The sequence below is a fragment of the Macaca nemestrina genome, chromosome 9, assembly GCF_043159975.1.
Source record: "Macaca nemestrina isolate mMacNem1 chromosome 9, mMacNem.hap1, whole genome shotgun sequence".
Lineage (NCBI taxonomy): Eukaryota > Metazoa > Chordata > Mammalia > Primates > Cercopithecidae > Macaca > Macaca nemestrina.
The window spans coordinates 36,736,106-36,762,734 of NC_092133.1; the positions used below are offsets into that span (position 1 = coordinate 36,736,106).

General features: G+C 48.1%; 1 protein-coding gene across 3 annotated transcripts in view; it reads left to right on the forward strand.

Moving 5' to 3' along the window:
- LOC105478454 (slit guidance ligand 1) overlaps positions 1 to 26,629 on the forward strand; it is a 189,053-nt gene that overhangs the window by 154,103 nt on the left and 8,321 nt on the right. For all 3 annotated transcript variants that reach the window (XM_011735772.3, XM_011735768.3, XM_011735773.3), the window contains 8 exons: positions 2,387 to 2,458; positions 3,247 to 3,318; positions 12,891 to 13,054; positions 14,981 to 15,105; positions 15,393 to 15,490; positions 19,853 to 19,992; positions 20,177 to 20,270; positions 22,844 to 22,981. In XM_011735772.3, the coding sequence (XP_011734074.2) occupies positions 2,387 to 2,458; positions 3,247 to 3,318; positions 12,891 to 13,054; positions 14,981 to 15,105; positions 15,393 to 15,490; positions 19,853 to 19,992; positions 20,177 to 20,270; positions 22,844 to 22,981 (903 nt within the window). The remainder of the gene's footprint in view (positions 1 to 2,386; positions 2,459 to 3,246; positions 3,319 to 12,890; positions 13,055 to 14,980; positions 15,106 to 15,392; positions 15,491 to 19,852; positions 19,993 to 20,176; positions 20,271 to 22,843; positions 22,982 to 26,629) is intronic.

Genomic DNA, 26,629 nt, shown 5'->3' on the forward strand with positions numbered 1-26,629 from the left:
CACTCCAGTCTGGGTGACAGAGCGAGACTGTGTCTCAGAAAAAAAAAAAAAAAAAAAAAAATAGAACAGGCTAGCATCTTGTCCCTTCCTGATCCTTATTGCTCTCTCCTCCCCTACCCCGAGGCAGCTGCTGTCCTGACTTGATGAGGATCACTTCTTTTATTTTCTTTACAGCATTACCATCGACATATGCATTTCTAAATAATATAGTCTAATTGTGTCCATTTTTAACCTTGTCCAAGTGGAATCATATGGGCAATAGTCTTTTGTATCTGGCTTCTCTTGCTTAGCATTGTCCGTGGGATCCATTCATGCCACCGTGGCAGCTGTGGTCTGTTCGCTCTCATTGCTAGCTAGTGTTCCTTTGGAGGAACAGGCCACACTTTCCTCATCCATTCTAGTCCTGGTGGATTTTGGGGTTGCTTCCAGTTTGGATTGTTGTGAGCGGTGACCCTCTGAACATTTTTTGTGGCCATATTCTAAGATATTTAAATGCTGGCTTTAATTATATTCCAAGCAATTGATCAGAACATATTACCAAGTGTCCCTTATATTTGCCTGGTGTGTAAAAGTATCTCATTCACCTTCCCCACACCTCATTTTACAGATAGAACAGTAGAGCCAGTGCCCAAAAAAGGAAGGGGCCCTGACCCAGCCATTCTCCAGGAGCAGGATGTGGGCCCAAGCCAAAATACAAAATACAAAACATTAGCCAGGTGTGGTGGCGCACATCTGTGGTCCCAGCTACTTGGGAGGCTGAGGTGGGAGGATGGTTTGAGCCTGGGAGGCAGAGGTTGCAACGAGCCAAGATCATGCCACTGCACTCCATCCTGGGTGACAGAGCTAGACCTTGTAAAAAAATTTAAAAAAAAAAAGAAAGAAAAAAGGAAAGGAAGGAAGGAAGGAAAGAAGGGAGGGAGGGAGGGAGGGAGGGAGGGAGGAAGGAAGGAAGGAAGGAAGGAAGGAAGGAAGGAAGGAAGGAAGGAAGGAAGGAAGGAAGGAAGGAAGGAAGGAAAGAAAAGAGTGCTATTCTTGCTAATCCCCTGCTTCTGCCTCTCCCAGCTCTGAGACCCGGGCAATCACTGCTCTGCTTTCTGTCACTATAGGTTAGTTTGCATTTTCTAGGGTTTTACATACAAATGGAAAAAGTCGTTTTTGCTTGGCTTCTGCACCCAGCATGATTATTTTGGGGTTCAGCGTGGTGTGGTGTTGCGTGTGCCGGTGGCTCTTTTTCATTGCTGAGCAGAGTGTTCCCCTGCACAGGCGTGGATGTGCCACAGTTTGCTCATCCGTCCGTCTGCTGGGGACACGCAGGTTGTTTCCAGCATGGCGCTGTTGCAAGTGTGATTCCCTTATTCATCTGCCTGTCTGCCCTGGATGGATTCAATTACTTGGAAGCATTTTGGGACAGTGGCTTAGCCTGTGGGCTCTGGAAACTGAAAGCTGTAATGAAAATCCCTTCTTAATAACTTTTTTCTTTTGAGATAGAGTCTCTCTCTGTCACCTAGGCTGGAGTGCAGTGGCATGATTTTGGCTCACTGCAACCTCTGCCTCCCAGGTTCAAGTGATTCCCCTGCCTCAGCCTCCCGAGTAGCTGGGATTATAGGCGTGTACCACCATGCCTGGCTAATATTTGTATTTTTAGTAGAGATGGGGTTTTGCCATGTTGGCCAGGCTGTTCTCAAACTCCTGACCTCAGGTGATCTGCCCACCTCAGCCTCCCAAAGTGCTGGGATTACAGGTGTGAGCCACCGGATCTGGCCCCTTCTTAATGGCTTAATAATGTGACCCCGGAGAAGTTCTTTCACCTCTCAAGGCCTCAGTGTCCTCATCTATAAGATGGGCGTAGTAACAGCACCTTCCTCTCTGTCACAGCTTTTCAACAGTAAATTATTGTAGATGACTTTGCCTGTCCACCCTGGAAGTGATCGGCTGAGACAGTGAGCTCCCCGCAGGCAGGTCCTGGTTGGGTGTCACCTTCATAGGGAACTTGCCTACGCACCTTGCTGGGGCAGCCCCTTAGGGAATGTTCTCAATCATAACAACAGCAACTCTCCTTTGTTGAGGATTGATTGGAGCCAGGCATGGTGTTAAGGGCTTCACCTGGATTTCACCCCCAGGACAGCCCTATGGAGTTGGCATTATTTTTGTCCCTATTTTACAGTCAAGGGAACTGATTGAGGCAGAAAGGGATTAGGGGGCATGCCCACGACCACCAGCTTCTCAGGGCACAGCCCAGCCCATAAGCTTGCCGGCTGCTCTGCCTCCCCTCACAGAGCCCGAGGAGGCTGCTGGGTGAGAGGGGCCTCCACGTCCTGGGCGGTGGCTGTGCCCACGGGGGCCAGGCACTAACTCGGTGCCCTTCCTCCACCTCCTTCCTCCACAGGATCCTCAGCTACAATGCCCTGCAGTGCATCCCACCTCTGGCCTTCCAGGGACTCCGCTCCCTGCGCCTGCTGTAAGTCTCCTCACTCGCCATCCCGCCAGGAAATCCACCCCACCGAGGGTCCCGCCACCCACCTGGTGGACAGAAATGTTCTCATGTCTAGAGTCCACACTGTGCCGTGGTGGAGTCCAGAGCGTTGTCACTTAAGCTCCTGTGGATACTCTCATTCCCAAGAAGCTAGGGCGTGCATAGGAAATGATCTGAGAAATGGGGGTTGCTGTCACCCCCAAGATGAGTTTGTGGTGTTGGCGGGGGGACATCCAAAATAAGGTGGCCCTTCATTTGCATGTGAGACTTCTGTTCAGATTTAAAAATGTTTGCAAGGGATTTGTGAACCTCTTCTATGAGTTCTCACTGGGAGGTTTTGCCCTGGGATCAAAGCCCTCGATCCGTCCATGATGATGGCCTCAGTCAGCCCACCAGGGTCAAGGTGACGTTCTCCCAGCCCTAACCTGTGGCTGGCCTTCTTAACTTCCTTACTAAGAAGAAGCGCCTCCCACTTAGGCTCCTCTGCTAAAAGAGGGAGGGCTGTGGGTGCACAGGTCTTGTTTGTAATATAAACGCGGTGTTTCAGTCCTCTGAAGGGCTGGGGGACAGGGCGGTCCACCTCAAGGGTTTCTTCCCTGTGGCCAGTGGGGCAGGGTCTCTGAGCTGGGGGCCATCTCCCTTGGGCCACTGACTGAGAGGCCTAGAGGGAAGGCCCGGCCTGTCCTGTCTCTGCAGAGGGCTGGGCCTCTCCCTCCAGCGGGTCTCCCATCTCTGTCCATGGATAAGGCACCAGCAGCCTCTTTTCTTCTCAGGTCTCTCCATGGCAATGACATCTCCACCCTCCAAGAGGGCATCTTCGCAGACGTGACCTCCCTGTCTCACCTGTGAGTACTCCAGCCCCTTTCTCTGGGTCTCTGGATTTCAACAGGACTTGGTTTCTGAGAAGACCCCACCTCCTGAGATTGTCAGAATTTGTTGCTTTTACATTGAAATTAAGCTTGTGAACTTCCCATGTGCACCTTCTGGGACTCTTATATGTCCAGTGGTTCATCAGCTACAGCAATAGAGTAGAAGAACAGTTCCTCGCAAGCAGCAGTGAAGGTTGTAATGACCATTGATCGATTGCTGTGCACTTTGCCTGCCTCAGCTAATGTGCGCCTCACAATTGTCCTACAACATAGGTACTGTGGTTCTTATTTTTCACACCAGGAAATGGACGGAGAAAAAGTGGGACGCTCGCTGGAAGCTGCACAGCTGCGGGGTGGCGGGGTTTCTGACTCCTAGGCCAGTGCTCTTAGGCGCTCCGCTGGTACTGTGCCTCCGACTTCCCACAGTGGGGGACGAGCTCTGGAAATTTACTGCCCCCAATCCGTGCTGTAATTCGATATAGAACTACTTCCAAAACCATTTAGCTAGCAGTGCTATGAGAATTCTTTAAAAGCGGTGGGCTTGATTCCTCAAAAATCTCAATATAGGATTACCATATAACCCAGCAATCTACTCTAAGAGGTATATCCAAAAGAATGGAAAGCAGGGACTGAAACAGATGCATGTACACCAATGTCTGCTGCAGCATTATTCATCATAATGAAGTGGGAACAGTCTATGTCCACAGATGGTAAACAAAATGTACTATATACATACAATGGGATATTGGCCATAAAAATGATGAATTTCTGATGCGTGCTACCACACAGATGAATCTTGAAGGCATTATATTAGGTGAAATAAGTCAGACACAAGAGGATTAATATTATATGATTCCATATATATGAGGTACCATATATATGATTCTGTATATATGAGTCAAATTCATAGAGACAAAAAGTAGAATGGTGGATGCCAGGAGCTGGAGGCAGGGGCCATGGGGAGTTGGTGGTCAGTAAGCACAGAGTTCTTTTGGGGTGATGAAAACGTTTTGGAAATAGGTAGTGGTGATGTTGTACAACACTGTGAATACCATCAATGTTACTGAATTGTACACTTAAAATGGTGAAAGTGGCAAATTTCATGTGATATATATATTTTGCCATATAAAAAATAGACAAAATCAAGAAGCACTGGGCTGTGACAGGGCCATCCTAATTCTGGAGGTTGGGCAGGGCACTGAGCAGGCACACATTCTCTCCTGGCATCTCTTGGCACTACTGGCCAAGGCAGGATAGGAGAACTGTGGTCATGTGGACTATGCCTGGGACCTCAGGTGCAACTGTCTCCTTTCGCTCTCAGCCCCATCCTTAAGCCCTAAAAGGGCCTGGTGGGCAGACATACCCAGGTTGGAGAGCTTCTGGGGCCCCCAGCCACTCTTCTTGAAATTCATTCACTCATTAGTCTCACTAGATTTTCTCTAAGGTTCACTTTTTCTGCATTTTAAACTCTAAAACCAGAGTGTATATTTAGTATGGTAATGTTCCCCACCCTTCAGAAAGCATGTTAAATCAGCGGTGCATCAAATAGCATCGGGAGATAAAATAGTAATAGGTGTTGCTCTTTGAGGGTCTGCCTGAGTCAAATACTGCACTCTACTTCATCTACAAGGTCTTGATTACCCCATGATTGAAATGGGAAGTGAGTTTTGTTTTATGCGCCAGCGCCACATGATTGGCAAGAACTGTCTTGAGGACCACACTGAAGATTCCAGGGCTGGACCTGGACTCAGTGGAAGGGGTGCAGTGATTGATTTGTAATGTCTGCCATGGAAGTGGGAGGGGTAAGGGGCTCTGTCCCAGGTGGTAGGATTTGATTTATTATTTCCATTTTACAGTCCTAGGTTCTAAAAAGTTACACAGCTTCCCTAGGATTTGAATTTAGGTGTCTCTGATTCCAAAGCTCTTTATTTATTCTTTATTGCCCTAATAAATACATCCTGGGCAACCAGAGTGACTCCAGTGCTGAAGAATTTCCTAACACAAGGTTTCCGCCCACTGTGACCATTTGGGATCTTATAAAGAGAATTCAAAGGAAGCAGTGACTAACTCTGAGCAAGTCCAAGGGGCTTCACAGAGGAGGTACCATTTATGCTGTCATTGGAAAGGAACTAGAGTTGGCCAGTTGGAGAAAGTGAGGAAGGGCATCCTAGGAAGAGGGAGCAGCATGTGCAAAGGTGTGAACACGAAAAAATGGGATGTTCAGGGATGCTGTGTTGTCCAGCATAGGATAAAGGGTGTTTGGTTGGGGAAGGAATGTGGGGTGGGAGGAGATGAATCTGGAAAGGGACATTGGAATTCTGTTGTGAAGGACCATTTGTGCCTGCTAAGGAGTTTGCCCTTCGTTGTATACAGAAGGGGAATTGTGGGGAATTGAGTTTCAGCAAACTCCTGGAAAGCCCATGGTGACATACAGACGGTGAGTGGGATGGGAGGAGGCAGGAGTGAGCCCTGCTGGAGGTGGTGCCTCTGGACATAGGTCAGGTTGGGACAGTGTTGTTTATTGTTCCTACTGACTTGAATTCACCAGGGCTTGTTTCCATCTGTATTGGGTAATTTTTGGTTGCACGCTCATTTTTGCTGACATATCTTTAGGAATTCTGAAGAGCTAAGTTGGAGATGCTCCTCTCCAGAGAGCATTTGTGCTTGTCTCTGCTGGGCACCAGGGGCTGCTGCTACCCTGGGACCACATAGCTTTTGTTGCATACCCCTGGGCATAGCCGAGTGTCCACTTTTACTGCCCACCTTAGCCTTTTCAGCATCTAGTCTACATTTTACATCTTTGCATTCGCCCTTAATATTTCTCTTCTACTCGGGGTTTAACTGTGCAGATGCGTGGTTGGCTACCTTTTCTCCTTCCTCATGAGAACCAAATTAACACCCAAGTACATCTTGTCTCCAGCTCAAAATATACAGGTTTTGTTTTTCAAATGAGAAGTGAGCAAACAACATATGTTTTGAGCAAACCAAAAAAACCAAAGCTGCAAAAACAAATTTTGAGCCTATACCCATCTATAAATTAAGACTTTCTTTAGGAGAACAGTAATATCAGGCCAGAAGCCAGATCTAGTTTCTAAGAAATAAGCCAGTAAGTAAAGATCAGGTTAGCAGTACTTGTAGAAAATGGCATCAGTTTTACTGATTAAATGTGTTTATTAATTGCACCTAAGCTTAATTTCTCTACGAAATAGCATCTGTGTGAAAGAAACCTTCCGTTGTTATCAAGAAAGCTTGTGGATAAACTCTGCCCTTTATACCCAGGGTTTAAGATGGAAACAGGCAGCAGCCTGGAGGATGTGTGTATACTCATGTTCATGTGCGTGCACATATGCACATGTAGTATTGATGTGATATATGTCATGTGCACACACACATCGGTTGTCGCCTCTGCACTCAAGACCTGCAACTCTTCCAGAAAGAGTTCTTGAGCACTTATAAGGAGTTGAAGAATGGTAAAAAGATGACACAGACCCACTGCATTCACTCCGGGCTTCATGAAAGCTGTATACAATTTGAAGGGAGGCCCTCGCACACCGCTCTATGACAAGTGATAATTGAGGGACAGCCAGGAGTTACCATCCAGTGTTCCTGGTTCCCGAAGGTGCTGATGTTACTGAGAAGCCCTGCTCCTGATCTGACTCTGGCCAGGGCCTCTCCTGTCCACTCGCAGTGTGGAGGAGGGGCGTGTGGAAGAGGGGAAGTCATCATATTTAAAATCCTTGAACTCTAGACTAATCAGGACTGGGGGCTTTAGGTTCTTGTTCTGCCATCAACTTGCAATGGGCTTTCAGACAATTTATTCTTCTCTCGAGGCCTCTTTTCTCACCTGCACCAAGATGATTTCTAAGGTCTCACATGGTTCAAACAAGCTGTAACGATTGTGAGCACTCTTCACTGTGCTGCACTTCAATGCCCAGCACAATCGTCTGCTATTTACTTTGCAGTTAACTCATCTTCCATCTATCCATCCAGTCAGCCATCAGCAAATATCTACTATGCACCATGTCCCAGGCTAGGGTTCCCCAGTGTCTGTCTTTGTTGCTATAATCTGGCATTTTGTTGCCTCTAATTTGCTGTAGGCTGGAAAGCTAGATGTCCAAATTCATTAAGAATTTGGCATGAAAGGAAATATGGAAGGAGTAAGTAAATTATGGCATGCCCATATGACAGAATAGCAAGTAATTAATAATGACAACACATTTATTTATTTATTTATTTATTTAGAGATGGAGTCTCGCTCTTGTTGACCAGGCTGGAGTGCAGTGGCGTGATCTTGACTCACTGCAACCTCCGCCTCCCGGGTTCAACCAATTCTCCTGCCTCAGCCTCCTGAGTAGCTGGGATTACAGGCGCCTGCCACTACGCCTGGCTAAGTTTTGTATTTTTGGTAGAGATGGGGTTTCACCATGTTAGCCAGGCTGGTCTCAAACTCATGACCTCAGGTGATCCACCCGACTCAGCCTCCCAAAATGCTGGGATTACAGGCATGAGCCACCATGCCTGGCCAACACTATAACTTATTATTTGATGAAAACCAGAATAAAGTAGACTGTACACTGTGATGTACAAACATACACACAGGAAATGAAAGGGAATACACTAAAATCAAATCAGTTGCATTTATGGGATGATAGATAGTTCTTTTCTTTTTGAATTTCCTTTGCACTGAGATGTTGTGCTTTTCTCATGCTTTTAGACAGGCATTCATTCATTCACCAAACATTGACTGGTGCCTGCTAGTGCCTGACACAGCTGGGGATTTAGTGGTTTCTGCCCTCAAATGACAGTAATGCACACAGATTGATCACCTAGGAGTGGGATGGATGGTTCTGCGACTTGTGAGACAGCCAGGGGAGGCTATTTCAGTCCAGGTTACACAAGTAGGAGCCGGGTAGGGCCTTGGCATGAACAGATCAAATAGCTACTGTTTCAACTATTTCCATATTATGCCAGAGATCAACAACACAGGGTGATTTATACTTTGGCTGGGGTATAAACCTGAATCCACAGTCCTTTTGGACTGACGTGGCCTGGCTGCGGTGTCTGCCTCCCCAATCCCTGCCCACCAAATACATCTCAGTCGGGCCTTGGCTGTCCACTCTCCACTGAGTTCACAGGAGTTTTCGTCGGGAGAAATAGTCCCCAGGTGAATACAAACTACAAGTACTACCGAAGAGAGGGCAAGGCAGTCCTCAGCCACGAAAACCCAGCCTTTGGATAAATGAAAGCTTGTAATGTTGAATTCAGGTGTGGCTCAGAGTCTATTCAGTATAGAAACAAAGAAAAGCAAGTGTGGGCCAATCCAGAATTCATATTTTTGAATAGCTTTAGATGTGACTTTGCACCCATATTTTTTTGTTGTTGTTGTTTTTTGTTTTTTGTTTGTTTTTTGAGATGGAGTCTCACTCTTTTTGCCCAGGCTGGAGTGCAGTGGCTTGATCTTGGCTCACTACTCCGCCTCCTGGGTTCAAGCGATTCTCCTGCCTCAGCCTCCCAAGTAGAGTAGCTGGTATTACAGGTGCCTGCCAGCGCACCCAGCTAATTTTTGTATTTTTAGCAGAGATGGGGTTTCGCCATGTTGGCCAGGCTGGTCTTGAATGCCTAACCTCAGGTGATCCGCCTGCCTTAGCCTCCCAAAGTGCTGGGATTACAGGCGTGAACCATCACTCCTGGCCTGCACCCATATTTTTTTTAAGATGGAGAGAGGAGAAGGAGCACTTACATCTCAGGTGTCACTTTGCTGCCGTTTATGGAGGGACTGTAAGCCACGTCACAGGCCCTCTCATTCACATGGCCTCAGATTTCATCTTTTTGGCATTTTTCTCTAAATGAGCTACAGGATGGAAATAAGGCATTCCCAATCATCTTTCAACTTGTGGCTCATTGCTAGGCCACACTCCTTATCGTGTGCTATAAAAAAAACCTTTTGTTTTTTGAGATGGAGTCTTGCTCTGTCGCCCAGGCTGGAGTGCAGTGGCACAGTCTCAGCTCACTGTAAGCCCCACCTCCCGGGTTCCCGCCATTCTCCTGCCTCAGCCTCCTGAGTAGCTGGGACTACAGGTGCCTGCTACCACGCCCGGCTAATTTTTTGTATTTTTAGTAGAGACGGGATTTCACTGTGTTAGCCAGGATGGTCTCGATCTCCTGACCTCATGATCCTCCCACCTCGGCCTCCCAAAGTGCTGGGATTACAGACGTGAGCCACCGCGCCTGGCCAAAATATACTTTTAAATAAATTGTGTATTTATCTTTTGAATCACATACTTTTGTGACATCACACTTTTTATTAGTATAAAAATACTAATCTGGTGAGTACAAACATTTTACCATTTTTGAATTCCTGTTATCTTAAAAAGTCTTTGTTTTTCTAAACACACTGGAACTTCAGAAAAAATCACCCATCCCATTAGCCAGGATGGATACTGTCAGCAATAAGGAAAGAAAAAATGAAACACATGCCAAAGTCGAACCTGCTCTCTTTTCTGAGCTGTGTTGTTCCCTCGGCACCTCTTTTAGGTCATGCGTGCTTGTCTGTCTTCTCCCTCTAGGTTGCAGGCTCTTTACTGAAACATGAAGTGACCCCCAGAGATATTAAGGGAGCCACTCAAGGTCGCCCAGGCATGGGGCAGCTGCGTGGGGGCCGGAGTCCCGGTCTTGTTCAACCTGCTTTATAAGATAGTGAGTCATCAGCTGAGCTATTCTGGGGAATTCCTGCTCAGAGCCACTGCTGCTTTAATCAGGCTGTACAGGTCTCAAGGGGAACTGCTTCCTCTGTCCTGCCCAGAAACAGGTGGAAAATGGCAGGGCATCCATTGGTTCCTTAGTCAATGTGCCCATTCTCATTCACGTTATTTAGCCTTATATTTTCAAAATAATGTAGATATCAATGAACTTTAGGCATAAGGCGTTGATTTTCCTATTTGCTGAGTCAGAGAACTCTGGCCCACCTTTCCTTCCCTCTTTCCCTCCCTCCCTTCCTTCCTTCCTCTCTTTCTCTTTCTTTTCTTTTTCTTTTTCTACTGAGTTTCAGTCTTGTCGCCCAGGCTGGAGTGCCATATCACGATCTCAACTCACTGCAGCCTCCGCCTCTTGGGTTCAAGTGATTCTCCTGCCTCAGCCTCCCGAGTAGCTGGGACTACAGGCATGCGTCACCATGCCTGGCTAATTTTTGTACTTTTAGTAGAGATGGGGTTTCACCATTTTGGCCAGGCTGGTCTGGAACTCCTGACCTGAGGTGATCCACCTGCCTCGGCTTCCCAAAGTGCTGCAATTACAGTCATGAGCTACTGCGCCCAGCCAGAACTCTGGCTCTTTCTTACCCTCAAATCCATGTTTTGTCCATCTCTAAGTCTCTCATGTGGTTAAGTGGAGAGATTCTGAGCTTGCCCATCAGATCGGTAAGAAACAAAGGGGTTGGCAGTATGTCGGTGCAGGCATGAGAGCAGGCCCAGCCTTGTACTGATGGCCAGTGTAAGTGGATACAACCTTTGTGGGTGGGGGTGGGCTATTAGCATATTACACGTGCTTCCTCTGTCCCCCAAATCCTACTCCTAGTCATCTATTCTAAAGAAATACACCACCCAAAGAGGAGCCAGGCGTAGTGGCTTACGCCTGTAATCTCAGCACTTTGGGAGGCTGAGGTAGACGGATCACTTGAGGCCAGGAGTTTGAGAACAGCCTGGCCAACATGGCGACACCCCCATCTCTACTAAAAATACAAAAAAAAAAAAAATTAGGTGGGCGTGGTAGTGCACGCCTGTAATCCCAGCTACCCAGTAGAATAAGGTACAAGAATCACTCGAACCTGGGAAGCAGAGGTTGCGGTGAGCTGAGATCATACCACTGCACTGCAGTCTGGGCCACAGAGTGAGACCCTGTCTCAAAAAAAAAAAAAAAACCAAAGAGGCACGTATTATGTGTGTTCACTGCCATTGGAAAGAACCAGAATGTCTAGCAACAGGGACGCTGTCCACTGTGCCGTGGGGTATCCGCTCTGGGATATTGCAGAACAGTTGGACACAATGAGATAGATGCTTATATGCTGACCGGGAAGATTCCCGAGACGTGCTGTTTAGTGACAAGGAGCAAGCTGCTCAGTAGTGATGTGATTTGTAAGGAGGAACCATGTGTGTACGTGTGGAAAGGCCTGGAAGGCTGTACATCCGAGTATGGTGACCCTGTGACCATGTGCCCCTTTGTGGAGGGCAGTGACAGTGGGGTGTAGACTTTTATTTTTTGTAATGTGAATGTATCACAATTTATATAACCACTCCCCACTGATGAACATGGGATTTCCAGTCTTTCCATTACAAATAAGACTGTTGCACAGATGTCTTTATGTGTGCCTGCAGGTAAACGCCCAGAAACAATGGCTGGATCAGAAGGCAAGTGCATGAGTCATATGATAAGTGTCACACAATTCCCCTCCACGGGCGCTCTACCATTTTGCACCCCCATCAGTAACACAGGAATGTGCCTTCAAAAAAATTGAGGTGAAATTCACATAATATCGAATTAGCCGTTTTTTAAAAAGTGTGCAACTCAGTGGCATTTAATCATTCACAGTGTTGTGCAGGGCGGACACTTTGTCTGCGATGTTTGAGAGTGGCTGACAATGAGAATGCACTCATGTGTTCTGTTTAATTAAAAATGAAAAGAAAAATAAAAGAGCATGGGCTTCGGAGGCAGACAGTGGCGCATCTGGATCCAGGGGCTGTCCTTCGCTAGTTGTGTGACCCCAGGGAAATTACTTATTCCATAGGAGGCTCGGTGCCCACGTCTTTGAGATGGAGAGGAGAAAACTTGCGCAGTGGAGCTGATGAGATGATTCGGTGCACAAACACAGGAAAAGCAGCTGTCTCATTGCAGCGGTCGATGTGGGTTGCTTTCTCCCCATGCACATTAGAGGCTCTGGCCCCAACAGCATGGCCCCAGCAGCTCCCTGCTTCTCTGTGTGATCTTAGGCAAATTCCTCAGTCTTTTTGAGCCTCAGTTTCTGCACATGTAAAATGGGGATAGTAGTGCGTGGGGATGACTAAGTGAGACAATGCATATGCAGTGCTTGAACCAGCACTGGCAGCTGGGTGCAGTGGCTCACACCTGTAATCCCAGCACTTTGGGAGGCTGAGGTGAGTGGATAACCTGAGTTCAGGAGTTCGAGACCAGCCTGATCAATATGGCGAAACCCCGTCTCTACTAAAAATATAAAAATTAGCTGGGCTTGGCAGCATGTGCCTGTAATCCCAGCTACTTGGGAGGCTGAGACAGGAGAACTGCTTGAACCTGGGAGGTGGAAGTTGCAGTGAGCTGAGATTGCGCCACTGCACTCCAGCCTGGGCGACAGAGCGACACTCCATCTCAAAAAAAAAAAAAAAAAAAAAAAAAAAGAGAGAAGCAGCACTCGCTACACAGTAAATGCTCACAAAATGGAGGCTAAGATTTTTGCCAGTCCCTGGTGCAGTGCCTAGGTTTCCAATGGGCGAGGGACCCCATGAAGCTGTAATGCCTGCTTCTCTCTGCTTTCTGCTCAGGGCCATTGGTGCCAACCCCCTATATTGTGACTGCCACCTCCGCTGGCTGTCCAGCTGGGTGAAGACTGGCTACAAGGAACCGGGCATTGCCCGCTGTGCTGGGCCCCTGGACATGGAGGGCAAGCTGCTCCTCACCACGCCTGCCAAGAAGTTTGAATGCCAAGGTGAGCCTAGGAGCGCGGCCCCTGCTGCTGGGGGCCCGCGGAACTGGCCCAACACTGCAGGGCCTTCCTAACATGCCTGTGTCCCTGTGGCGACTGCTGGGCAGGGAGTCAGGGGACAGGAACAAGCCACCTGCGGCTTGATGACTGCCTTCCAGTCCTGACATATCATGGACAAAAAGAGCCAGGCAGAAAAATCCCAGGCCGTCAGGGCTGTAATCCCTCCCTGTGGTTACATAAGGAAAATAAAAATAGCAGCGGTGTTTCTGGGAGCTCCAAGCCTCGCAGCAGAGCATGCGCTCAGACCTCCCTTTTGTAGGAATTGTGTTCAGCAGTTAACTTAGACCTCTCTCAGTCCCTGGTGGAGCAGGGGACCCAGCAGCCACTCTCCCGACGTTTACAGAAATGCAGAGCCAGAGTGTCACTGGAGGCTGGTTCTGGCTTTGCCCTGGGACGCTCCACTGTGGGCATGTGTAAATACTCATTCAGGGATTGAGTGACGGCCCAAGCCCCAGAAGCCCTGCTGAGCACAGACAGGTGGCTGAGTGGCCGCCGGGGCTGGGCTTTATGTGCAGGGGTGCAGCGGGGGGGAAGACACTGGAGGCCGTGGAGCACGGCCCCTGCCCTCTGCAAGCTCAGAGGCCACCGTCGGAAATGAAGCTGACAGCTGTAGGTTAATGAGGAGGCCCTGGGCCACCCTGCGTGCAGGATGCTGTCACAGCCTAACGGCTCAGAGGGGCCTGATCTGCGGCTTGGCTGTTGGGAGCAAGTCAATTTATGCTGAAACATTTGCTCTGTGTTTATTTAATGGGGTGGGATTGGTGCTGGTGAGAAGGGGTTTTGTTTTGTTTTATTATTTTTATTGAAAGAGAACACACACACATTAAAGTACACAGATCATGAGTGAATGGGTTGCTGAAGTTTCACAAGCTGAACTCACCCAGGTAACCTGCACCTGGATCAAGAAACAGAACTCCAGCTGGGCGTGGCGGCTCACACCTGTAATCCTAGCATTCTAGGAGGCTGAGGTGGGAGGGTCGCTGGAGCCCAAGAGTTCGAGACCAGCCTGGGCAACGTGGAGAGACCCTGTCACTACAAAAAATTTTTTTTTAATTAGCTGGGCATGGTGGTGTGTGCCTCTAGTCCCAGCTACTGGATGGAGATGGAAAGATTGCTTGAGCCCAGGTCGTTGAAGCTGCAGTGAGCCATGTTTGCGCCAGTGCATTGCAGCCTGGGTGACAGAGTAAGACATTGTCTAAAAAAATAAATAAATAAAAATAAAGGAAAAAAAAGGAAACAGAACCCCATCTTCACCCCAGAAGTCTGTCATGTGTCCTAGTCACTGCTGAAAAGTTTGTATTTCTGCTCATGCTCATGCCTCTTCAGCAGGAGCAATATTCCACCCCTTCTAGAAGGCATCTTCCAGGGAAGCCTGAGTTCACTGGTCTTCCTATTTAGTCTCCTGAGATCCTGCTGCCACTCACGAGTGGCGTCCCAGGTGGCCTGGCTGTCGGCTCCTCTGGTTACCTCTACAACCAGTGCATCCTGGAGATGCTGGAGGGCCTGCTGTAGCAGGGAGGTGGGGGAAAATGATCCTCCCTGGCTCAGGTGTGGAGGGGAACAACTCCTGCTCCCTGGTGTGGCCAACCTGCAGAGCCGAGCTTGGGCACGGTGCTCACAGAGTCACCGTCTCCTCTCTGCCAAGGTGGCCACCTTCTGTCCTCCTAGTCAGCAGGTGTCAGGCTAGGGTCATTGCCTCAGAAGGGCATGAGGGGAAAGAGGAAGGGCTGGCTGACTTCGGTGGTAGCGACTGTGCCCTTCTTACATGGATCGTGCGGCCCTAATGGCCACGGTGCACAGCGCCCGCTCTGTGCCCAACCCTGTGCTGCCCACCCCTCCCCCTGCACTAACATCCTCCCCTTGCTACAGGTCCCCCAACTCTGGCTGTCCAGGCCAAGTGTGATCCCTGCTTGTCTAGTCCGTGCCAGAACCAGGGCATCTGCCACAACGACCCCCTTGAGGTGTACAGGTGTGCCTGCCCCAGCGGCTATAAGGTGAGTGGAGGCAGATGCCGGGGAGGAGGAGGGCTCCTCCTGTGCACTGCAGGGCTGTCCCCAGGGCCCGGAGCACCGCCTGACTCAGAGCAGATGCTTGAGTGAACCAGTAATCAGTGACTTAACATATGAATGAATGAAAGAATTAATTAATGGAGTGGACGAATGAATGAATGAAAACAAGTAACTCCTGGGACAGGGAGAGGCTGAGCTGCTGAGGGTCTGGCTGGCTGTGGGCTCATACTACCGGGTCTCCCTGGGGTCCCCATCACTGACTTTCCCCCCAGGGCCGAGACTGTGAGGTGTCCCTGGACAGCTGTTCCAGTGGCCCCTGTGAAAACGGGGGCACCTGCCATGCACAGGAGGGCAAGGATGCCCCGTTCATGTGAGTTACCTGGAGGGGCAGGAGCCTGGTGAGTGCTGATGGGTCCAGCACCTGTGCTTCAGGGCCCTCCTTTCCCTCAGGGATGGCCCAGACCTTCTGTGCCCTGGGGGGAGGTGGAGGCGCACGGTGGGGGGCAGGCATGTACTCCAAATCATAGCCAGAGGGCTCTCCAAGCTCACTGGGCCAACCCCTTCCTTGCCCAGATGCGGTGGGAGCACAGAGAGACCAGTGGATGCCTGAGCCATACAGCTCCCCAGCTCCAGGGTTGACCAGGGCTTGGAGTGGGCTCTGCTGCCTCCTGCTCCAGGCCTTCTTCCTGCTCCTGCCAGGTGCCATGGGGGCCTTTTTGAAGGCACTGGGAATCCATGGCCAAAGCATACACAGTGCAGTGCCAAGGGCCACAGCAGGGGTGTTTGAAATTCCTATAAATTTCCATTCAGGCTGGGCGCGGTGGCTCACGTCTGTAATCCCAACACTTTGGAAGCCTGAGGTGGGTGGATCACGAGGTCGGGAGTTTGAGACCAGCCTGGCCAACATAGTGAAACCCCACTTGTCCTAAAAATGCAAAAATTAGCTGGGTATGGTGGTGGGCACCTGTAATCCCAGCTACTCGGGAGGCTGAGTCAGGACAGTCGCTTGAAACTGGAAGGCGAAGGTTGCAATGAGCTGAAACTCTGTCTCCAAAAAAAAAAAAAGAAAGAAAAGAAAATTTCAATTCATCCCAAAGCCTCCAATCTCCCTCGAACAGCCTGCTCCTGACCGTGCTGCCTGCAGGCAGGGACCTGGCCAGCCCCCTCAAGCTGCCACCCTGAGCCCCTGAGACACAGCTGGGGCTGCCACTGGGTGGGTGAGGCCTGTCCAGAGGTGGGAGCCAAGGGCTGTTTGCTTTCTCTGGGGTTCCCCCATCTCATGAGTCACACTGGGCACTGTGGGAGGGGATAGCCCTCTGGCCCTGCCCTGAGCAGCCCATTTTCTGCTGTTCAGTGAAGGGGCCAGCCCTAATGACCCCATCTCTTAAGTCCTTCCAGAGCTGACATCACAACACAAGCCCCTCCCACTGGCTGCTTCCCCCAGGACCGCCCAACGAGCCCCACCCTCCCAGAGCTTTTCTGAGGAATACATAGTATTTAGTTGCTGAAAGTAAATTGCTGGCACAATACATTGGCTCTTCAGAAAATGATGTTGAATCTGGGGGCAGAAATGGCTGAGCCTGCCTCTGCATACCCAAATTACCAGATGTAAAAATGAATCACTAAATGGCCTCTCTTCCCCCGGTTGCCTTGGAAACGGCGTCCTTACACTCTGCGCCTAGCTTCCTCTGAGCAGCTCCCTGGGTGCGCCCTCCTCATTCCTGAGACGCCTCAGCTGGGGGCTGAAAGGACACCCCCTTCACCCTGAGATGGGGAGATGGGGCATCTCTCATCTCACCACCTTACAGACTGGGGGCTGGGGGAGTGGGCTCTCCAGGTGGAAAGGGGGTGCCTCCACGAGTTACCCCTCAACCCCGAGGCTCTCTGGGGCGCCTGTTATCCCCTGACCTGTGTCCACTCCCACTATCCTGCCCAGCTCCTACCACAGGCCACTTTCTGAAATGCGAAGCTGACCCTGTCACCCCAGCTTAAAACCCTGCTGCTGGTCCCCTCCAGCCTTCAGGGAAAAAAATTTAACCGCAGACCATTTCCTACAATAGTGTCTTTTTACTCACAGACTCCCCAAACACATTCTAAAAACTAAACACTCCCTCACACATCCTTAGATTGACAGCTAAAATTTTCATTGTAAGTTTTTCATTGCAAAGGAGGTAATTTTCCAGATATTGTAAATATTATTAACATTTAAAAATAAAACTATCGCTTTATTTGGGAGGCTGAGGTGGAAGGGCCTTAAGACCAGTAGTTGGAGACCAGCCCGGGGAACATGGCAAAATCCCCATGGCAAATCCCATCTCTACAGACAATTAAGAATTAGCCAGGTGTAATGGCGAGTGCCTGTAGTCCCAGCTTCTCAAGAGGCTGAGGAGGGAGGATCGCTTGAGCTCAGGAGGTCGAGGCTGCAGTGAGGTATGATCACACCACTGCACTCCAGTCTGGGCAACACAGTGAAACTGTCTCTAAAATAAAAAAAAAATTAAGTTTTAAAAATATGACATTAAATCACTCTTTTATCATTCTCTAATGCAATCTAAACAGCATATCATTTTGACACTTTTTTTTTTTTTTTTTTTGAGACAGTCTTGCTCTGTCACCCAGGCTGGAGTGCAGTGGCAAGATCTCGACTCACTGCAACCTCCGCCTCCTGGGTCCAAGTAATTCTCCTGCCTCAGCCTCCCAAGTAGCTGGGACTACAGGCATGCACCACCACACCCGGCTAATTTTTGTATTTTTAGTAGAGATGGGTTTTCACCATGTTGGCCAGGCTGGTCTCGACCTCAAGAGATCCAACCACCTTGGCCTCCCAAAGTGCTGGAATTACAGGCATGCGCCACCACACCTGGCCAATTGGACACCATTTTAAAATGACACAAACAAGTTCTTCTTTAACAGTTGAACATTTTACCTTGTTCTTTTTTCTCCTCTAACTAGTATTTTATTTTACTCTTTACCCTCCTGTCTTTTTTTTCTAACCGAATATATTTTTATGCTAGAGTCTTTTCTTGAGTACTCTGTCCCCAACATGGGTACACGTAAGGTAAAACTTAAAGTTTTTTTCTTATTTCTCATCACTATAAGCTTCTGATTTAAAGTTTCTTTTGCAGTGAGTTATCCCTACAATAATTTGAAATGACATAACTGTATTATGGAATTGGGTTGAAGATTATTACACATAGAAGGAAAATTTTATTAGAGTGTCTCTCTCTTAATGAGATGGATCGGGTGCTTTTTCGTTCTTTTCTTCTCTCAGCTGGCATATGGGTGCATGTTGCCGAATGAGAGAGGACACAGTGGTTGATCTTCCCCTGTTTCGTTTTGTTTTTATAGATATACATGCTGGGAAAGTTTGTTCATATAAATAAACTGGTGAGATTAGGAGTTTTATTATAGCCATGTCACTTAATTCTTTGAAAGCCCTCCCAGTTTATATGCCAAATCTCCACAGTGACCTGTCATCAAGATTATTTTTAATGTTCTATCAGCTGACAGTTCCATGAGGCCTTCCTTCGATTACTTCCAGTGCACAGACCTGGAAACCTCTTGACTTAGATTGCATGTATCCATTCACTTTCTAAACATCAGGATTCCTAGCTGCCCCTTTATTTGGTGCCTGGAAGCATGCCCACCTTTCTACCTGTAGGGCTTGTCCCATCACCCCCCAGTCTGTAAGGGCTGGGGCTGGGACAGATGCCACCATTTTAGAGTTTAGGGAGGAGCTCGTGCAGATATTTGAAGATCTGGAAATTAATTTCTTGGACCTCTCTCTGATTCACACACCCCTTGGAAACCTTGGCTGCCCCAGGGGAAGGTGTATCCTGGTTTGAAGGTCACTGATCCCCAGGGCCCCTCATGACCAGGCTCCTGCTCACGGCAGCCCTTTGCTCACCATGCCTGAAGTCTGTGCTCCTGAAGTATTGGACTGTGTGGATGGGCAGGGCCCCTGGAGAAGACTGGCTGTGGGGTTCCCTTCCACTCCAGGCTTTTTTTTTTTTTTTTTTTTTTTTTGAGACAGAGTCTTGCTCTGTCTCCCAGGCTGGAGTGCAGTGGCGTGATCTTGGCTCACTGTAACCTCCCCCTCACAGGTTCAAGCAATTCCCCTGCCTCAGCCTCCTGAGTAGCTGGAATTACAGGCACATGCCACCATGTCCAGCTAATTTTTGTAATTTAGTAGAGACAGAGTTTCACCATGTTGGCCAGGCTGGTCTCCAACTTCTGACCTCAGGTGGTCCACCTGCCTTGGCCTCCCAAAGTGCCGGGATTACAGGCGTGAGCCACCGCGCTTGGCCACTCCAGGCTTTTACGCACACCTCTGCCCCAGTCACCTTCCTCCCCTTCCTGCTCTCCCTTGTCAGGGTCCTTGGCTAATTCATCACCTCCTCCAGGAAGCCTGCCCTTATCACTCTGTGCCAAGGAGGAGCCAGGTGTCTCCTGCCCCTCTGTGCCACCTCCCTGGCTTCAGTGCTTACACCATCCTGGTCCTCACTACCTCTCCTCTCACCACCCATCTCCTCTAGCCTCCCCACTAGACTGTGAGTGAATCCCATGAGGGCAGGGTCAGTCTTGGTCACCTCTAACCCTGCCCAGCACCTGGCAAGGGCCTGACCCGGAGTAGGGACCCTAACTCTGTGGAATGGTGATATTGACCAGTAGCCACAGGCTTCCACCAGTGTTCCAGGAGGGCTGTCTCTCCATCCTCCCATTCCCCGCACAGGTGCTCCTGTCCCACCGGCTTTGAAGGACCAACCTGTGGGGTGAACACGGATGACTGTGTGGATCACGCCTGTGCCAATGGGGGTGTCTGTGTGGACGGCGTAGGCAACTACACCTGCCAGTGCCCCCCGCAGTATGAGGGTAAGCGCGCCAGGGCAGCAGTGTCTGGGGGAGGTGGGGGACAGAGACAGCCCTGAGCCCCCAGGCCCAGGAGTGGAAGGGGGTCCCTGCCTCAGTGTCTGCAGGAGGATTCCTGTGGGTCTGGCCACCCAGCAGAGCACAGGAGAGCAGCTTCTTTCCTGCCCCTTGCTCGTTCTTTCCCCAGGAAGGGCCTGTGAACAGCTGGTGGACTTGTGCTCTCCGGATCTGAACCCGTGTCAACACGAGGCCCAGTGTGTGGGCACCCCGGACGGGCCCAGGTCAGTGTTGCCCCTTTCCAGGGCCGGGGAGGAGCTCGGGCCCCTGAGTCAGACTGGATTCCAGTCTGGGCTCCGCACCCCACCCTCATTTCCTCATTTGTCCAGTGAGTCTGGTCTCAGCTCTACAGGGTTCCTGAGAATCCATGCGGGGTTGAGGTAGAGGGGTGATGTGCCCAGCTTTGTGGCCACAGAGACCTGGGTTTGCAGCCTGACCCTGAATGTGTCAGTTGCCTGCCCTGAGCTTGTTTTCTCATCTGTAAACTGGGCGCAACAGTAGCTTCCTCCTGGGGTGGCTGCAAAGGTAAGATGAGAAAATGCATGGAAAACGCTTAGCTCCAGGTCTGGCATCTGTGAAGTGCTCCAGGCTATTATTCCAGATCCACCATTTCTTATCCCCAATTACAAAATCCACAAAGTTCAGGAAAGCATCCCATCTCATGGCCAAATCTTATCTGATCTGGACGTATTTGGTAACAAAAGCTGCCCTGCACTGGTATGAGATTGCTTTTTGTTGTTATTCATCCCATGTAATGTGAACACGTGTAGATTTTGTGGCAGAAATGTGAATAAGTCTGATTATGAGGTTGCCTCAGCTCCTACCAGTAGGTTGTGTAATATGCATTGTCTGACCTTACCAAAATCTAAAAAGTGTTGAATTCCAAAACCTGTCTGTCCCAGGAGGTTTGGGTAAAAGTTGTCGGTCTGTATTTTCATCATGGTTGTTATTGGCATATGTGAAAGTGTTTGTTACTTGAAGACTGCTTTATAAAGGTCACACATTTTTAAAATAATGCTTCCCACTGCAGTTTTGCAAACATAGTCTCATTTCTGGGACCTCCCCATTCCACCAGTCAGGCCAGCAAGGGGTGGTCAGGGCAGAGTTTCCTGGGGCTTGTGGCTGAGGGACCCAAGCCCAGGGACTCGGATGGAGTCCCCCAGGAGCCCCCTGTCTAACTGGAGCAGCCTGAGGCCCATGACAGGAAGCAAGAGTCCAGGATTGTTGAGGCCTGGTTCCACGGTCGATGGGCCCACAAGAGCCTCCATCCAAATGGTGGACGGACACTGTACTCCTGCGGGGGCTCCCAGGGGTGGGGCTTGGCAGGCAGACCAATCAGCAGTGGTAGATTGGGCAGCATGCGCCCTCCTTGGAGGGTGGGATAAGGCAGGACTGCACATTGTCCAGCCTGGAGCTGCTAGCACAGTCCCTCAATCACCAAGGGTAAGCACTGTGCTTAGCTCCGGACCCGGGGCTGTGGCACACAGTGGAGTGTTGAGTGCGTGTTCTCTTAACTGCCTGTCCTGGTAGAAAAATAGAACTGACATGCTCAGCTGTGCCTGGCATTACCAGCAACCCAAGACACGTATCCAATATATAGTCATTAAATGAATGAAAGAGTAAGTGGTGGCTTAGCTACTATAACATTTTTCAGACTGTAACTCCAGACTCATTAGTAGATTGTGATCAATTGGATATAAAGGGAGCCCCAGCCCCTGTTTAATATTAATGTCAAGACTAACATTAAAAGATGAAACAAAGTATCAGAGAGCAACATGCCATCTTATATAATAAGGATAATCGGTATTGTTGTATGAATCTGGTTTCGAGTGTGTGTGTGTGTGTGTGTGTGTGTGTACATACTGGGCTTGAAAGTATTTCTTATAGCCCGAAAAACACTGGACAAGGAAATGAGTAAAAAACCCAGGCAAGAGCACCCATCTGCCAGGTTGCGTGATTGAGCTTCAGAGTTAGGAGTTTAGAAGGAGATCAGACAAGGGGACTGCTCAGTGAGGGCTGGAGTGCTCTCTGGAGGCTTCCTGGAGGAGGTGAGCTGGCTGGACCATGCTGGGAGAAAGGAGACAGTATTCTGGAATCCACGGGTGTGAAGGCAGGGAAGTGCTTGGTGAGGTGAGTTTGGTGTCGGGGGATCAGGAGGCCTGTAGGACAGAGAGCAAGGCCATTGCTAGAAAGGACTACTGGAGTGTCCTTCATTTATTTGATAGGTAGACAGTAGCCCAAAGGGAGTGTTTTGGGCCAGCAGTGAGGCATGGTGGGAGCTGGGAAGCTGGGGGCTGACCTGAGGTCAAGGCACCCACTGAGCAGGGGGCACTAGCCCTGCTGAGGACTGGGAGGCTGGGGAAGGAGGAGTGGGGGAGTCTGTGGAGCTCAGCCACGTGGTAGCGGGTCCTGGGAGAACAGGGAGGGTGCAGCTGAGCCGCTGGAGAGGTCGGGAAGGGGCTGACACTTGGCCTTGGAAGTGCTGTTGCTGGTGAGGGTGGGTCCTCCGTGACAAGACTCCATCTCCCCCTGCCACTGGGGTCTACTCTTTCAGCCCCAGGCCTCTACCTTACGTTCACGTGAGCTCTCTTCTCCTACTAGGAAAGGCTCCCAGGATGGGCTGGGGCCCTTTTAGATCCAGAGCTCTGTGTGACCTCCTGGAGATCCCCACAGCCTCAGTGGAACTTGAGGTTCTCCCTCACATGTACAGACTGTGTGTGGGGAGCCCTGGTGCATCCCTGGCCTCCCAGGCTCCGTGTAGCTGACCCCCCAACTACCCATGCCCCCCCCACACCAGGTGTGAGTGCGTGCCAGGTTACGCAGGTGACAACTGCAGCGAGAACCAGGATGACTGCAGGGACCACCGCTGCCAGAATGGGGCCCAGTGTATGGATGAAGTCAACAGTTACTCCTGCCTCTGTGCTGAGGGTTACAGGTGAGTGGCCCCTGGACACACTAGGAGTGACTCCTTGTGGCTGTCAGCCCCTGGGGTGGCAGGAGCCTCCAGCCATGCGAAGGAAAGGGGTATGGGTCAGAGCCTGGGAGTTGGATGCTGGGGTTTTAACCATGGCTCTGCCAGTCACCAGCTGTGCAGCCTTGGGAAAGTCATGTAACTGCCCAGGGCCTAGGCAGAGGACTCCTAACCTGTTTGGTGCAGGGGGTGAGAGGTGGGTGCAGATGACAGGGCAGTGTGCTGTCACTTATCTGCCTAGCTGAGCCTCTGAAGACATGTCCTGCCACAAAGGTTATCTACCAGCCCACTGGGCTCCCCTGGGAGGTTGGAGGGCCCACCCTCTCTCCAGCCACCCATATCCCATGCTCCGCTCACTCATTTGTTAAAAAATAGCTTTACTGAGATATAATTCACGTAGCATACAGTTTACTCAGTTCCATGTAAAATTCCATGACTTTTAGTTTATTCCCAGAGTTGTACATCCATCACCACCATCGATTTTGAACATTTTCATTTTCCCCAAAAAAACCTCATACCCCTTATCTGTCACACCAGCCCCTCTTCTATCCCAGCTCCAGGCAACTACTAATCTCCTAATATTTGTGTCTATATATCTGCCTGTTCTGGGGATTTCCTGTAAGTCGAATCGTCGTACAATCTGTTGTCCTTTGTGACTGGCTGCTTTCACTGAGCATCATGTTTTGAGGTTCATCCGTGTGGTAGCATGTGTCAGCACTTCATTCCTTCTTATGGCTAAACAGTGTTCTGTTGTATGGACATAACCACATTTTGTTTACCCATTCATCAGTTGATAGGCTTTTAGGTTGTTGCCACTTTTTGGCTATAATGAAGACTGATCTTATCAACATTTGTGTACAGGTTTTTATGTAGACATACATTTTTAATTATCTGGGATATATACCTAGGAGTGGATTTTCTGAGTCATATGTTAACTGTATGTTTAACTGTTTGAGGAACTACCAAACTGTTTTATCCTAATGGTTGCACCATTCCCACCACCAGTATATGAAGGTGTGAAGTGGTAGCTCATTGTGGTTTTGATTTGCATTTCCTCAGTGGCCAATGATGTTGAGCATCTTTTCGTGTGCTTATTAGCCACTTAAAAATATCTTTTTTGGAAAAAAAATTCTATTCAAGTTCTTTGCTCATTTTGAAATTGAGGTATTTGTCTTTTTGTTATTGAGTTGTAAAGGCTTTTTATATATTCTAGACAAGCTCCTTATCAGATATATGTTGACAAGTATTTTCTCCCATTTTGTTGGTTGTCTTTTCTTGATAATGCACAAAAGTGTGTAATTTGGGTACATCTAGTTTATTTTTTATTTTGTTGCTTGTGTTGTGGGTATCCTAAGAAACTGTTGCCTAATCCAAGGTTATGAAGATTTATACCTATGTTGTCTTCTAAGAGTTTTATAGTTTTAGCTCTTATATTTAGGTCATTGATCCATTTTGAGTTAATTTTTCTATTTGGTGTGAGGTAGAGGGCCCCACTTCATTCTTTTGCATGCAGATATACAGTTGTACTAGCACTATTTGTTGAAAAGATAATTCTTTCCAGTTGAATGGTCATGGCACTCTTGTCAAAATCAACTAACTTTAAGTGTGAGGATATTTCTGGACTCCAAGTTCTATTCCATTAATCTGTATGACTGTCCTGATGCCAGTACCACACTTTCTTGATTACTGTAGTTTTTGTAATATATTTTGAAATTAGGAAGTGTGAGTCCTCCCAGTTTGTTTTTCTTTTTAAAGATTGTTTTGGCTATTCTGAGTCCCTTGAATTTCTGTATGAATTTTAGGATCAGCATGTTGATTTCTGCAAAGAAGTCAACTGGGATTTTGGTAAAGATTCTATTGAATCTGTAGATCAATTTAGCTAGTGTTGCCTTTTTTTTTTTTTTTTTTTTTTTTTTGAGACAGAGTTTTGCTCTTGTTTCCCAAGCTGGAGTGCAATGGCACAATCTTGGCTCACTGCAACCTCTGCCTCCCAGGTTCAAGCAATTCTCCTGCCTCAGCCTCCTGAGGAACTGGGATTATAGGCGTGTGCCACCACGCCTGGCTTATTTTTTGTATTTTTAGTAGAAACTGGTTTTCACCATGTTAGCCAGGCTGGCCTTGGACTCCTGACCTCAGGTGATCCACCCATCTCGGCCTCCCAAAGTGCTGGGATTACAGGTGTGAGCCACCATGCCTGGCCCAGTATTGCCATTTTAACAATATTAAGCATACTGATCCATGAACATGAATGCCTTTCCATTTATTTAGATCTTCTTTAATTTCTTTCAACATTTTATAGTTTTCAAAGTATATGTTTTGCACTTAAAAAATTTATTCTTAAGTATTTTATTGTTTGATGTATTATAAAGGAATTGTTTTCTTAATTTCATTTTTTGTTTGATTTTTGTGCATTAATCTGGTATTCTACAATCTTGCTGAATTATTTCATTAATTCTAATAGCATTTTAATGGACTCTGTAGGATTTTCTTATACAAGATCATGTCATCTGGATGCATTTTATTTCTCCTTCCTTCCCTCCTTCCCTTGCTTGCCTTCCTTCCTTCCTGCCTGCCTGCCTTCCTTCCTGCCTTCCTGCCTTCCCTCTCTCCCTCCCTTCCTCCCTCCCTCCCTCTCCCTCCCTTTTTCCTTCATTCCTTTCTTTTCCTTTCCCTTTTTCCTAAGTGCCACGGCTAGAACCTCCAGTAAAATATTGAATAGAAATTGTGATAGCAAATATCCTTGTGTTGTTCCTAATCTTAGGAGAAAAAAATTCAGTCATTATTAAGTTTGATGTCAGTTGTGTGTTTTTTGTAGATGCCCTTTATCAGGTTGATGCAGTTTACTTCTATTCCTAGTCTGTGGAGTGTTTTTGTCATGAAGGAATGTTGAAGTTTGTCAAATGCATTTTCTGCATCTATTGAGATGAACTTTTTTTTTTTTTTTTGCTTTTTCATCTATCAATGTCATATATTCCATTAATTGAATTTCAGAAGTCAAACCAGCCTTGCATTTCTGGCATAAATCTCACTTGGTCATTGTATACAATCCTTTTTATGCTGTACTTGATTTGCTAGTAATTTGTTGAGGATTTTGGTGACAATATTTATAATAGATATTGGTCTGTAGTTTTTTGTGATATCTTTTGTTGTGATGTCTTTGTTTTTGGTATCAGGGTAATGCTGGTCTCATAGAATGAGTTAGAAAATGTTCCTTCATTTTTTATTTTTTGGACAAGTTTGTGAAGAATTGGTATTTATTGTTTTTAAATGGTTGGTAGAATTCACCAGTTAAACTATCTGGGCCTGGGAATTTTCTGATTACTAATTCAATTTCTTTACTAGTTATAGGTCTATTCATATTTTCTATTTTTTTCTTGGTTCAGTTTTGGTAGTTTGCATATTTCTAGGAATTTGTGCGTTTCATCTATGTTATCTAGTTTGTTGGTATATCATTGTTCATAGTATTCCTTTATAATTCATTGTATTTCTATTAGGTTGGTAGTAATGTCCCTTCTTTTATTTCTTATTTTAGTAACTTGACTCTTCCCTCTTTATGCTTATGTCTTAAATCTCAGTTTTCTTTTCTGTAAAATGTATATAGTAAAATCTGGC